The following is a 12,652-nucleotide window of genomic DNA, read 5'->3' as shown; positions in this document are numbered from 1 at the left end:
AGAGTTGAATCTCATTTATCTGATTCTACAAATGCAATGTTACATGGATCGATACTTGCGCCTTTTTGGGCTGCAAACTTCATAAAGTCCATAAAGTTAGGGCATTCAGAATTCTTGAGGAAGCTGACACAGTCTGATTTTGTACTATCTGTGTCGGCTTCGGGCGAGGGATCCATTTGGGTTGGAGCTTCAGTTCTAAAAGAAGCGGAAACCAGTTGCTTTTCGGCCAATTGGGAGCCACTAATGCTACTTGACCTGTGAAGGATCGTAGCTTGTGCAAGACCATCATCAGAAGATTCACCGGAGGAAATAGATAAATCTTCTGCCAGTTGTTCCAATCTATGGACATCGTGTCTGTGGCACAGGCTAGAGGGTCCAGGTTGGGTGCCACGTAACAAGGCAGCTTGTGGTTGGATTCTGTGGCGAATAAGTCTACTTGGAGGTCCGGGATTTGGTTGCAAATCCAATGGAATGAGTTCTTGTCCAGGGACCACTCTGATTCTAATGGAGTAGTTCTGGAGAGTGCGTCTACTATCACGTTCTTGACTCCTGCCAGATGGGTTGCTGACAGGTGCCAATGATTTACTGCTGCTAACGAAAATATTGCAATCAGTACGTGATTCAGTTTGCTTGACCTGGAACCTCCTCTGTTTATGCAGTGCACCACCACTAGGCTGTCCGAGACTATCCTCACATGGCTGTTCCTGGCCGGAGTTAGTCGCTTTAAGGTTAGGAAAACTGCCATAGCTTCTAGTACATTGATGTGGAACTGGCAGAACATCTCCGACCATATTCCTTGAGTCTTCTTGAACTGCGAATATCCCCCCCAGCCACTCAATGACGCGTCTGTATGAATTGTCAAAGACGACGGAGGAAATTGCAGTGGTACTGCCTTGGAAAGGTTCTTGTGCTTCATCCATGGGCGAAGCCTCTTTGCTAGAATGGGTGGAATCACTGAAACTTTGTCTCTGAGATTGATGCTGGCTCTCTTTCTCCAGACTCGATTGATATCCTTCAATCTGGCTCTTAGTAGGATGTCTGTTACTGACGCAAATTGAAGCAAACCGAGGATTCTCTCTTGAGTACGACGAGAGGCCCTCTTGTTCCTGAGGAACTGTTTTGTAGCTGCCACTATCTGCTTGGCCTTCCTGGGTGGAAGGGATAGTTTGTGTTTTATTAGGTCCCATTGGATTCCCAACCTTTGAAAGTGGGAAGCGGGTTCCAGCTGTGATTTCTCTCTATTTATCTGGAAGCCCAGAAACTCCAGGAGTTCTATTACTCTGGCTGTGGACCTGCGGCATTCCTCGACCGTTGGCTGCCCAAATGAGCCAGTTGTTTAGATGGGCTACCAACATGATCCCCTTGGCTCTTAGCTCTTGGACTATACTCTCTCCTAGCTTGGTGAATATCCTGGGTGCAATGTTAGCCCGAATGGCATCACCCTGAATGAGTAAGCTGTGTTCCCTAGCCTGAAGCCTAGGTACGGAGAGAAGTTCCTTGCTATCGGAACATGATAGTAAGCGTCTGTAAGATCTATAGAGGTGGTGACGGCCCCACGGGGGAGTAAGGTCCGCACTTGCGAGACTGTCAGCATACAGAACTTGTCGTAAAGGATGCATGAATTGAGTTTTGACAAGTCTAGAATCACTCTTCTCTTGTCTGATTCCTTCTTTGGAACTGTGAACAGACGTCCTTGAAATATTAGTCTCCTTACTTTCTTTATGGCCTTCTTTTGTAGGAGATCTTTGGTGTATTCTATCAGGTCCGTTGTTGTGATTTGGAAGAAGTTTATAGGTGGTGGGGGCCCTTTCTTCCATTTCCATCCCAGGCCCTTGGAGATTATACTGTGGGCCCATGGACTAAAAGTCCAGTGGTCTCGGTAGAGATATAATCTCCCTCCTACCTGCGGGCTTTCACTGGTTGGCTGCAGGTTTGTACCCTCTGCCTCCTCGGAAACCTCTACCCCTTGAGCCGCTTCGTAGCTGGGAGCTACCTCTGGCTCTGCTGCTACCCGCATGCCTATGGTAGCTACGAAAAGATTCCCTAGCTTCATAGGCGGGGTTAGAGGCGGGGGAGGTTATGATGGCTGTATAGGTTGAGGGTTGCTGAGCAGGCGGAGTCTGTAGCAAGACAAACTGCTGCTGTGGCTGGGACTTTGATGTTGAAGGCTTCCCAACTTGTGATATTGGGAGTGCCTGAACAATCTTCTGGGGTCGAGAGGGCTTATAGGGATTGTACCTCTGGGCGGCTTCTCGCAAGACATTATCCACTTCTGTCTGAGGGAACAAGTTCTCTCCCCAGATTGATGCTTTTATCAATCTGTTTGGCTCATGCCTAATGGAAGCTTCCGCCAGGACGAATTTCTTGCAAGTTCGCCTTGCTAGACCTGGAATAGTTGTTCGTCCCTGTATGTGGTAGCCTGTTCATCCCTGTATGTGGTGGCTACCAACTCCATTGAAGTGACGGAGTTGATAGACCTTGCCTCGAATTCGGCCTTAATCAGATTCTCCCGCAGTTTGGGTAGTTTGTCGGAGAATAAGGTGGAGGCACAGTCCGCGTCCAGTTTACCTGCCGTAAACGTGGCCAAGGCTTCATTCCAGAACTCCCTACCCGCAGGGAGGAGAAGGGAGGTAGCCTCTGTTTCCTTTAAGGCCGGGATAGGTTTATCCTCGGCTTAGGCTTGCAGAGTTAGCTCCGCCACCTTGTCGGTGCAGAGCGACGGAACTAGCTCCTGGGTCACAAACATGGTGTAAGTGCCTTTGTGAGGCGTCAACCTGGTGTCAATGCACTCCCATTCGGCCATGGTACAAGCCCAGACAGCTTGGGTTTGTTCCCTCAGGAAGATCACCGTTTCTTTCGGGACCTTGTCAACTCTTACTAGCGCGTGCTCCGCTAGTCTGACAAACCCAGGGAAGGGGAACTGGAGACTTTACGGGAAAAGCTCGAAGTCTTCCAGTGGCCGGGTCCCACACCCTTCGATGGTTAATTTCCCATCTACATATGGGGCATGCATAGCAAGCCTCCATGGGTTATTCTTATGGAAGGGTGGAAGCTTGGAGGCATCCGGCACCGCCAATGCCAGCGCCGGAGATCCGGGGTGGAGAAATCCGGCCATCATCTCCCGTAGCGGTTTGATCTGCTCGGCCAATATGTCAGAAACTGACTGGCTGGAGATTTCAGGTCCGCAGGCGCATCGCAACAACTCAAACCTCTCGTCTACTGCTTCCCTAACCCTCGACAAGAGAAGGTTAGCGAGCAATTCATGGTCTAAGCCGGACTCCGTCGCCTTGGGTTTGGCGGACTTTGATCTCGATCCCTTTTGGGGGAGAGAACCCTTGGCAGCAGGCGACTTGTCATGTGACATCGACGGCCGTGGGGCCGGAGATGACTCAGTCGCTGCTGACTGAGTCGGCTTTGATCCCTTAGGCAGGGATTTCGGTCTCAAAGATTTTTCCTTGGGACGAACCGACCGTGAGCTGTCCCAAGTAGGGGCGGGCTTAGAGAAGCCTCGGAAAGAAGAGGAAGAAGGAGGAGTAGGGCTAAGGCGACTACTTGCCTCACTTACCTCTCCACTTACCTCCTCCAGGGCCATAGGCTCTACATGGATATTGATGGCCGCCACATCCGCCATCAAATCCTCTTGGTCCTCCGGCAGGGGTGCCGTCTCTGCCCGGATGGTGTCAATGATGGAGACCACCAGATGAGGTTTTATGGATGCCGAGGGCGACCCCTTGAACAGCACGGCTCCCAGGCTGGCATCCAGGATGTAGGGTTGACCTGATGGCGCGTTCCTTCCGTACCCGGAAACCCAGCGCCTCAGGTCCGTCCTCACGTTCTGGCGGGCTTCTTCGGCTGTCTGTCGGGGAGGAAAAGGGGGGATTAACCTTCCCGACAGAGGAAACCAGTTTGTAAACAATTTTGTTACACGGTTTATCACTTCTTTTTTCATCATGAAAAAGAGAGAGAGAGGGGATTAAGGTACTTACCTTCTCATCCATGAGGAGCATCACCATCTCGTAACAGATGGTGCACGCCTCCGGGTGCCAAACCATGTAAGGAGGCTGCCCCTCCTCGGCTATGAAGGGCACCGAGCAGTTGGCGTGTGACCGACACACCTTGTGCCCAACGGTCTCGCCAAGGGAGGTGGAGCATCCTGGTGACTGGCAGCGCACCTTCTGTAATAGTAATGGTTAATGAGTCTCAGCCTCAGGGAGGGCCGGAGCACCTCCGGCGAGGGCATACTACTTAAACTAGACAATGTTCAAGTTTTACTCATCAACATATCCTTATTAGCTAATTTAATTCAGTTCAATTCACTGAATAACTTCAATTCATGTCTTTAATTTTTAACAGCCTGCTCTCGATCTCGCTCCAGGGTTCAATGTATGCCTAGTATCTGAGATCTGATACCCGCCGGACCTGGGAGGAGGATGGGCCTCAACTCTACACGGCTGGCCGGACCGGAAGGCTACGTGTTAACGTAGGCGTCTACATGATCTCCAAGGATTGGGAACTGAGCTATGGCAGGTTTAACTCAACACTCCGGTGGCGGATGTGAGGGCGAGTCATTGTCCGTCGGCACCGCAAGGGTCCGGAGCTGTTCACTGTACAGTCCCTCAAAGTTTAGCTCACTTGCGGTCTCCTTTCTCCTTGTCCTTGCCACTGCCCGCAGAACGAGCCGAGTTGGCGGATCAGGGGAAAATTTATTCCATCTCTGGAGCAAGACTCCCACCCTCTTTCCACGGATAGGGGGGCCCGAAGAAAGAGACAATGAAGCGGCGGAGTTACGTATATACGCCCCGAAGCTATGTCCGTCATCCGGCAGAGCCGGGGGACTATAAGCTGGGAACTGTAGTACCCATCTCCACCCCCACTCTCAACCCCCTCCTTCCACTTATATGAAACTCAAGCAGCCATTCCTCACTAAGAGGACTAGTACGGCGAGTTATAACAGTTCGGCTGAGCCGAACCTAGTAGTGGGTAAGGGTGGGTGGGGGCGGTTTTGTGTGTGTGTGTGTGGGAGGGTGGTCTGTCGTGATTGCCTGGCTACCTACCCGATCAGAGGTGGCCACCTATCGACGGTTGTGTAGGTTACCACTGCAGGGGTGGTAGTGTGACTGGGCCTATGGCCCGTCGTGGTTGGTACAGCAACTGGTTGATGTGGCCCCCGATCTAGAGGCGTAGCCTACTACTAAAGGTTAAACCGAAGGAGGCTAGGCCAAGACGAATGATCACTAGACCCTTTACGACACAGTGATACAGATTACACAATGACAATAATGAAATATATATATACATTTTGAAACGAGGCTATGGAAGAGTTACCAGGCTATATACACTTTGGGAAACTACCCGATCTAGCCGACTAACCGATATCACTAGGCTAAATCTCCTCTAGGATATCGTTATGTGGACAGTATCTTCAACAAAACCTACTAACTCGAATATATTCGATTCAGACTGGCCAGGAGGATAGATCCCATAATGTGAAAGAGATAGAGGGTGGCAACTCTTCCACCTCTTCAGTGAATTAACTGAGATATTTTAGCTATATCTATCATGCTAATATACATTGGGAAGGGAGAAAGAGTTTTTTCCGAAACTCTCTCTCTCTCTCTCCAACTATACTACAGGCTGTTGATAGCGTATCAAAACATGATATTCTAATATTATGTCGAAATGAGCTCGAACGTGCTCTGAGTTGGGGGGGTTGGTGAGCAAATTAATTTACGCTCCCCTGCCTAGCCCTCAGACTTACCCCAGGGTATGTCATGAGCACGATCGGCACCTCTACGACGAAATAATCTTAATAATACAAGTGAACTCATGGATTAGGTACCTTTAATGCAAAATTATGCTTTTGATTCATTTTAGTTCGACTAAATTGTGTACCTAATTCACACGTGTTCTTGCTCATGATTATAAAATGGCGGGGGTACGCTGTCTTCCCCGCAATTCTTTATACGGGGCCGACGGCTGCTTTCGGAAGTCCCGCAACCTTATAAGTTACGAAAAACTTAAATTGGGGTACTCAACTTCGATGCAGGAGCAACATCTGCAGCGGCCATCTCAAATTTTTCACAAAATTCACCAAATTATAACGCGCAAGAGAAAGCGTGTCACTAGTCCACGAGTTCTAAAACAGGATTGAAGATGGCGCTCGGGTTGGGTAGTAGCAGTAGTAGCGGCGGCGAGAGGAGGGTGTGGCCAGTAGAACGGCCCATCCCATGAGAGGGATTTTGGAAAGGAAACCTCTAATCGGCAGGAGACCTGTGAGTAGTGGCTTCCAGTCGCCTTGTACTTTATACACGACACCCTTGGGGTGCTCGCGCGAGGGTGTTAACCTCAGCTTACCATGCTAGCTTTTTTCTCTGGTATATTTAGAATCTATTTATACTAGAAAAGTGAGCAGCAGGATGCTTTTCACCGGCGAACACAGGTTGAACCCAGAAAAGAAGTTATGTAATTTGGATAATTGTGAGTTGTTTTTAACCTTATTATTGTAGCCTTTGTTATTTCTGTTACAAGTGGCAATGTTATTATCTGTTGACTTACCATACTGTACATCTTTCCATAGCTTTCAAGGAACGGTGGTTCAAGCTTCGAGCAAACTGCCTATTTTACTACCGATTAAATGAATTTGGTGGTGTGGACAAAAATGAAGTAAGTGTTTTGTAATACTTTTTGTAGTGTTTGTTATAAATGTAGATACTTTATGATGTGACTATACTCAATGGGTTGATTAGTTTTACAAAATTTACTCTGATGTTTTTTTGTTTTTAATAGTAGGATATAAAGTTCTCTTAAAAAACTTTTTGTAGATGGCTGAGATTATAGTGTATTTGCATGAGGTGTATAGAGGAGTGGGTTCAAGTGCAGTCTTGGTCATGTGTTTGCATTTTTAACCACATACATTAATTTATGCTTTTGTCTAATGTCTTGTGGTAAAGAAGATGGAGCAATAACATTGGAAGCATAGTTGAAAAACTTTAGGAAGTCTTCCTTTCTGGACCTTCCATTCAACAGTCATATATGGGAAGTGATGTATTCTGGTGCTCTTTTTCTCTTGATCTGATAACATGGTTTTGCCAGTGAAGTGCAGCCATGTGTTAGTCGCATTTTATTCTCAGTCTTGTTTTGAACTGTATTAGACCAAGTACGTGGGTGTAACTCAAGGCAGTGACGATGCAGTCCCTATCTTGACAAGAACAACCAGTGAGTTTAGTTGGTCATCCTATGTCAACTGTTGTCTTTGGAGATATTCACTCTGAGTGAGTGAATCCACCTGTACTCACTTCAGTGGTGACTGAAGCAGCACTGGTCAGCACCAAACAACCCTTCTTTTCAGCTTGTGCCCTTGAGCAGGGTCATAGAGGATCTAGCATGGTTGCTGGATGGCAAGGAAGTATGGTTGGGTGCACACTTAATTGGCTTGTTTACATCATGAGCAAGAGTAGAGAACAAATCTGTTACTAACCAAGGGATATCTGGTGGTTCACTGGATCATGTTAATGAGCAACAACACCACTAATGGCATATGTCAACAGCAGGGAGATGCAAGAATGGTCAGTTCATTCTGCCATCTAGCTGTCAGCTAGATATATTCTGGGCAGATGGCACTAGTGAAACAGCTCACATCTAAGCACTGTCCTCCTGAGAGGCCTCTTGGATTTGTGACTCTTTGGATTATAGATTGTTTAGCCATAAGTTGGTCAGCACTTTTGCTGAAAACATAGTCAGAAAAGAGAACAGAAAACACATTGCTTGAACCACCAGACCAGTTTTTGAGTGAAGTTTTCCTCCTCCACTGTTGGTGATGTCTTCAACTGTTCTTTATTTTAACCCTTTAACGTCGATTGGACGTATTAAACGTCGATATAAATTGTCTGTTGGGTGCCGATTGGACGTATATACATCGATATAAAAAAAGTTTGTTAAAAAATTCGCGGAAAAATAGTTAGGCAAAAACTTTTGAATCACACACCTTGGGGGATACTGGGAGCTCACGGATCAAGGCGTTGTTTTGTTTACAATCGTTACCCAGGCGCGCAAGCGCGAATTTCTTTCTTCTCGCACTAAAAAGCATCAGCGACACATCTCAGAAATTATTTCGTCACTTTGACATAATTTTTGCACCATTTTATATTAGCTGTTACATGGAGTATTATATATGAAAATGTGCGCAATTTCAGGTAGAATACAACCAAAAACAACTAATGGTTGTAGCTTTTATCAGTTTTTAAATATTTTCATATAAATAACGATGTGCCAAAATTTCAACCTTCGATCAACTTTGACTCTACCGAAATGGTTGAAAAACGCAATTGTAAGCTAAAACTCTTATATTCTAGTAATATTCAATCATTTACCTTCATTTTGCAACAAATTGGAAGTCTCTAGCACAATATTTCGATTTATGGTGAATTTATGAAAAAAAAACTTTTCCTTACTTCCGCGCGGTAACTCTTCCGAAAAAATCTTAAATTTTTCTGTCCAATTGTCGTAATGTTTGCACCATTTTAAATTAGCCATTACATAAAGTTTTATATATGGAAATGTGCGCAATTTCATGTAGAATACAACTAAAAACAACCCATGGTTGTACATTTTATCAGTTTTGAAATATTTTCATATAAATAACAATAGGTGCCAAAATTTCAACCTTCAGTCAACTTTGACTCGACCGAAATGGTCAAAAATGCAATTGTAAGCTAAAACTCTTACATTCTAGTAATATTCAATCATTTACCTTTATTTTGCAACAAATTGGAAGTCTCTAGCACAATATTTCGATTTATGGTGAATTTTTGAAAAAAAAATTTCCTTACATCTGTGCGGTAACTCTTCTGAAAAAAATCAGAATTTTTTTTGTCCGATTGTCGTAATATTTGCACCATTTTAAATTAGCCGTTAATAAAGTTTTATATATGAAAATGTGTGCAATTTCATGTAGAATACAACAATAAACAACCCATGGTTGTAGCTTTTATCAGTTTTGAAATATTTTCATATAAATAATGATAAATAGAAAAAATTCGTCCTTCGGTCAACTTTAACTAGATCGAAATGGTAGAAAACTGCAATTTTAAGCTACAACACTTACAGTCTAGTAATATTCAATCAATTATCTTAATTTTGCAATGATTGGAAAGTCTCTAGCACAATATTTTGATTTATGGTGAATTTTTGAAAACATCTTTTTTTTTTTTTTTTATGTCCGCGCATTACAAATTCATGCATCATTTTGTGATAATATTTTCTCTGTGTTGCCTTGATCGTTTTACAATGTGTTATATACCAAAATGATCGCAATTTAGTGTACAATACAACGGAAAGAAATTAACTTGTTAGCTTTAACCATTTTGCTCACAGCGTGATTTGTATACAATCATATATGAATTTTTTTTTGCGGTCATATATCCCAATATTTATACATATATGATAATGATATTTTTTTATCATTTCTGATGGTTGCATACTAAACTTCAGGCAATGACAAAAAAGGAGCCAAAAATGAACTCTTAATCTTGAAAACTAAGCGTGCTGTGATTTTTTGAAAAAAACATTTTTTCAGCTTCGGCGCTCACTCGCGAACGCTGCTGGCATACGGGAGACGATTTTTAAAATACCGCTTCGGCGTTTAAGGGTTAATAGAGTGCCTGTCTTTAACTGTTCTTTATTCTAAGAGAGTGCCTGTTTTCAACTGTTCTTTATTCTAAGAGAGTCTTTGAGACTCCTATATAAGCTGTAAGTACTACTAGTAAATTTTGCATGAACTGTTGTTGGTTGAGATATGTACACTTTGAGTGGTACATGGTTCCTTTCCATCAAAGTCCTCCTCTGGTATGCAGTTATCATAGTATGTATATTTAAACACAAATCAATTAACTTCCCTGATCAAGAAAACTGAATGATGTTGGATCTGGTCAGTACTTGGGGGATGACTATCAGTGAATGAGCAGTGTTTCGTACATGTTGTCACTATCAAAGATGTCCCTGATGTTGAAAACATAGGTTACATATTGTTACACAAGTTAACCAGTGAACTTGTGATGGAGATCTCCAGTGGTGTATACAAACATCTCTTCATATTCCTGAGGGTGACTAGTTTTGGATGTATCAGATCACAATAAGTTTGTATCTTTGACAAGATTATTAATTGTATTATCCAAATTGATCCTAATGACTTTTGAAACAACAATTGGATGATTGATTGGACATGTAAGACACCCACATTCATAAACCTATGCATCTTATTTGTCACGATTCTTCCAATTTGTTTTCAGTGGCCTGTGCTATGACCTGAGCAAAGCACCACAATTTTTCATTAAGTTGCTAACACCAGTGTCCAGTTGGTGTTGCTTCTTGGGATCAGAGTGTTCCTTTACTTGAATGACTGGCTAGTTGTTCCAGATTGCATGAATTGATATTGTATGACAAAGATTTGATAACCTACCTTGCTCTGAAGTTAAGAATACTAATTAATATTCAAAAATGAATCCTAGTTCCATCCCAGGGATAACCTGTCAAGGGATGAAGGTACTCTCAGTTTTTGTTCTTTTTTATCTCAGAAATGGGTAGATCTTTTTTCTTATGATTCTCCTAGAAATTCTTTCTTCTTTTCCATCATAGAAACGAGTAGATTTTTTTCTTATGGTTCTCCTAGAAATTCTTTGCTCAGAATTCTTACCACCCAAGAAATGGTTTCCTTTTCTAGGACACATGTCCTCACAGAAGAATTTCATCTCCCTTATCAAGTTGAGAATGTGACTGATTTTATTCCTTTGGAAGGAGTGCTGTGACATATCTGTAATCCCAGACACACTCTTAGTCTGCTTCTGTCAGCTATCAAATGATTCTAATTTGGTGGAGGAAGAGACCAATACTCCTGGCAGAAATTCCTCTAGAGGTCAGAAGCTCTGACCTGACATTATTATATTTAGATGTTTTGGAAATAAGGTAGGATGCTGTTCTAGGGAACCTAGGTATGTCTTTTCTGATGAGAGAGGTAAAGAGACCTCCATAAATATTAGTATTCAGAACTATTGTCTTGTTTGGAGAGAGTACCAGCATAAGATTTAGTCTCTTGGAAGACAATAGCAGTCTTCTTGGACAGTACAACAACCCTCACGGGCCTCACATCCCTCAAGAAGGGGGGAGTGTCCAAGTCGCTGCTCCTGCTGGTGATGAAATTTGATGCTGGTCAGAGTCCAAGAACATGCTTTTGATACCAACCAAAGTTTTTTCCCAGTAAGAACAATGTTTTAGTGTATCACTTGAGCATGAAAGGTCAAATTTTACCTGGAATTATTGCTACATTTACAGATATGTCAGGTCTTGTGGAAATTGCAGGGTTCAAGAAACATTGATATGTTTGTGAAGAGCTAGAACAAATGGTTATTCTGTTGTTCCTTCTGCTGAGACCCTTTAATTTGGGCAGCAGATGCTGTGCTGACCAGATGGTGCAATGTAGTTTTTTAGGCTTTCTGTTGCTGATATTGTAGGCCAGTGATACCTCTGTGCTTTGTCTTTGTGACAGTGATATCTCTAATACTAATAAGAACTTTCAAGAAGTCGATATCTCTAATACTAATAAGAACTTTCAAGAAGTCCCTAGACCAGGGGTTGGCAACCTCTGGCCTGTGGGCCACATCCAGCCTGCGAAGGATTGGATTATGGCCTTCCAGCTTAACACCTGGACACTAATTATCTAACAGTTGTTATCTAGTTTAAGGCAATAAGCTATGCTTATAGTACATTTGATGTCATGATCCTCCTCCAAGACACTGCATAGCTATCTCGACCTCTCTCTCCTAAAGGTTGCTGACCCTTGCCCTAGGCTATGCAAAATAGAACATCCTAATCCATCTATAGGAAAGTTGTGATGGAATGCAGGTGGGTATTAGAATTTTTGAGATCATCTTTGGAACCCTAATTAGGCAAAGCCTCTTTAAGGATGTAAGATATGAAATCCTTTTTTTTTTTTATTGAACTATCCAAAGTGAAAATATTTAGTGAGTTGAAAACATTCTTCGATAGAGTTTGCTCTTTGAGCGATGATGCGAGCTTTTCCTCTTTGTCCCACTGTTGGTCAGAGGTAATGTGAAATCACCTCCTCTCTTGTTTGTTCACTGTTTTAATGTGACTAAGGTAATGAGAACAAAAAAAAGTTTGACCACTGTTCTAATGTGACTTAGGCAATGGGAATAAAAAAAGGACCTCATATCCAGTTAGATCCCCTAAGGTTTATGTATACAGAGTTAAGCCAAGACGGAGAAATATATGTTATGTAATTTTCAGTGTTTGGTATGCAAATATTCCTGTTTAACCCTCTTACGCCGACTGGACGTATTTTACGTCGACATTTTTTGTCTCCCGTGTGCCGACAGGACGTATTTTACGTCGACTTACAAAAGTTTTTTTTTAAATTCGTGGAAAAATACTTATAGGCCTACCAGCCTAAAACTTTTGAATCACGCGCCTTGGGGGATGCTGGGAGTTCACGGATCAAGGTGTTGTTTTGTTTACAATCGTTACGCAGGCACGAATTTCTTTCTTGCCGCACTAAAAAGTATCTGTGACACATCTCGGAAATTATTTCGTCACTTTGACATAATTTTTGTACCATTGTAAATTAGCCGTTACATGAAGT

General features: G+C 43.2%; 1 protein-coding gene across 2 annotated transcripts in view; it reads left to right on the top strand.

Annotated features, from left to right (window-relative positions):
• Positions 1-12,652, top strand: part of LOC135225781 (pleckstrin homology domain-containing family J member 1-like) — a 301,334-nt gene that overhangs the window by 84,888 nt on the left and 203,794 nt on the right. Inside the window, exon 2 of one of the 2 annotated variants that reach the window (XM_064265247.1) lies at positions 6,578-6,663. In XM_064265247.1, the coding sequence (XP_064121317.1) occupies positions 6,578-6,663 (86 nt within the window). Of the gene's footprint in view, positions 1-6,577; positions 6,664-11,840; positions 11,896-12,652 lie in introns of those variants that run through there. The other variant, XM_064265248.1, reaches the window with a different exon arrangement.

Source organism: Macrobrachium nipponense, chromosome 13 (assembly GCF_015104395.2).
Source record: "Macrobrachium nipponense isolate FS-2020 chromosome 13, ASM1510439v2, whole genome shotgun sequence".
Classification (NCBI taxonomy): Eukaryota; Metazoa; Arthropoda; class Malacostraca; order Decapoda; family Palaemonidae; genus Macrobrachium; species Macrobrachium nipponense.
This window is presented reverse-complemented; position numbering and strand designations above follow the sequence as displayed.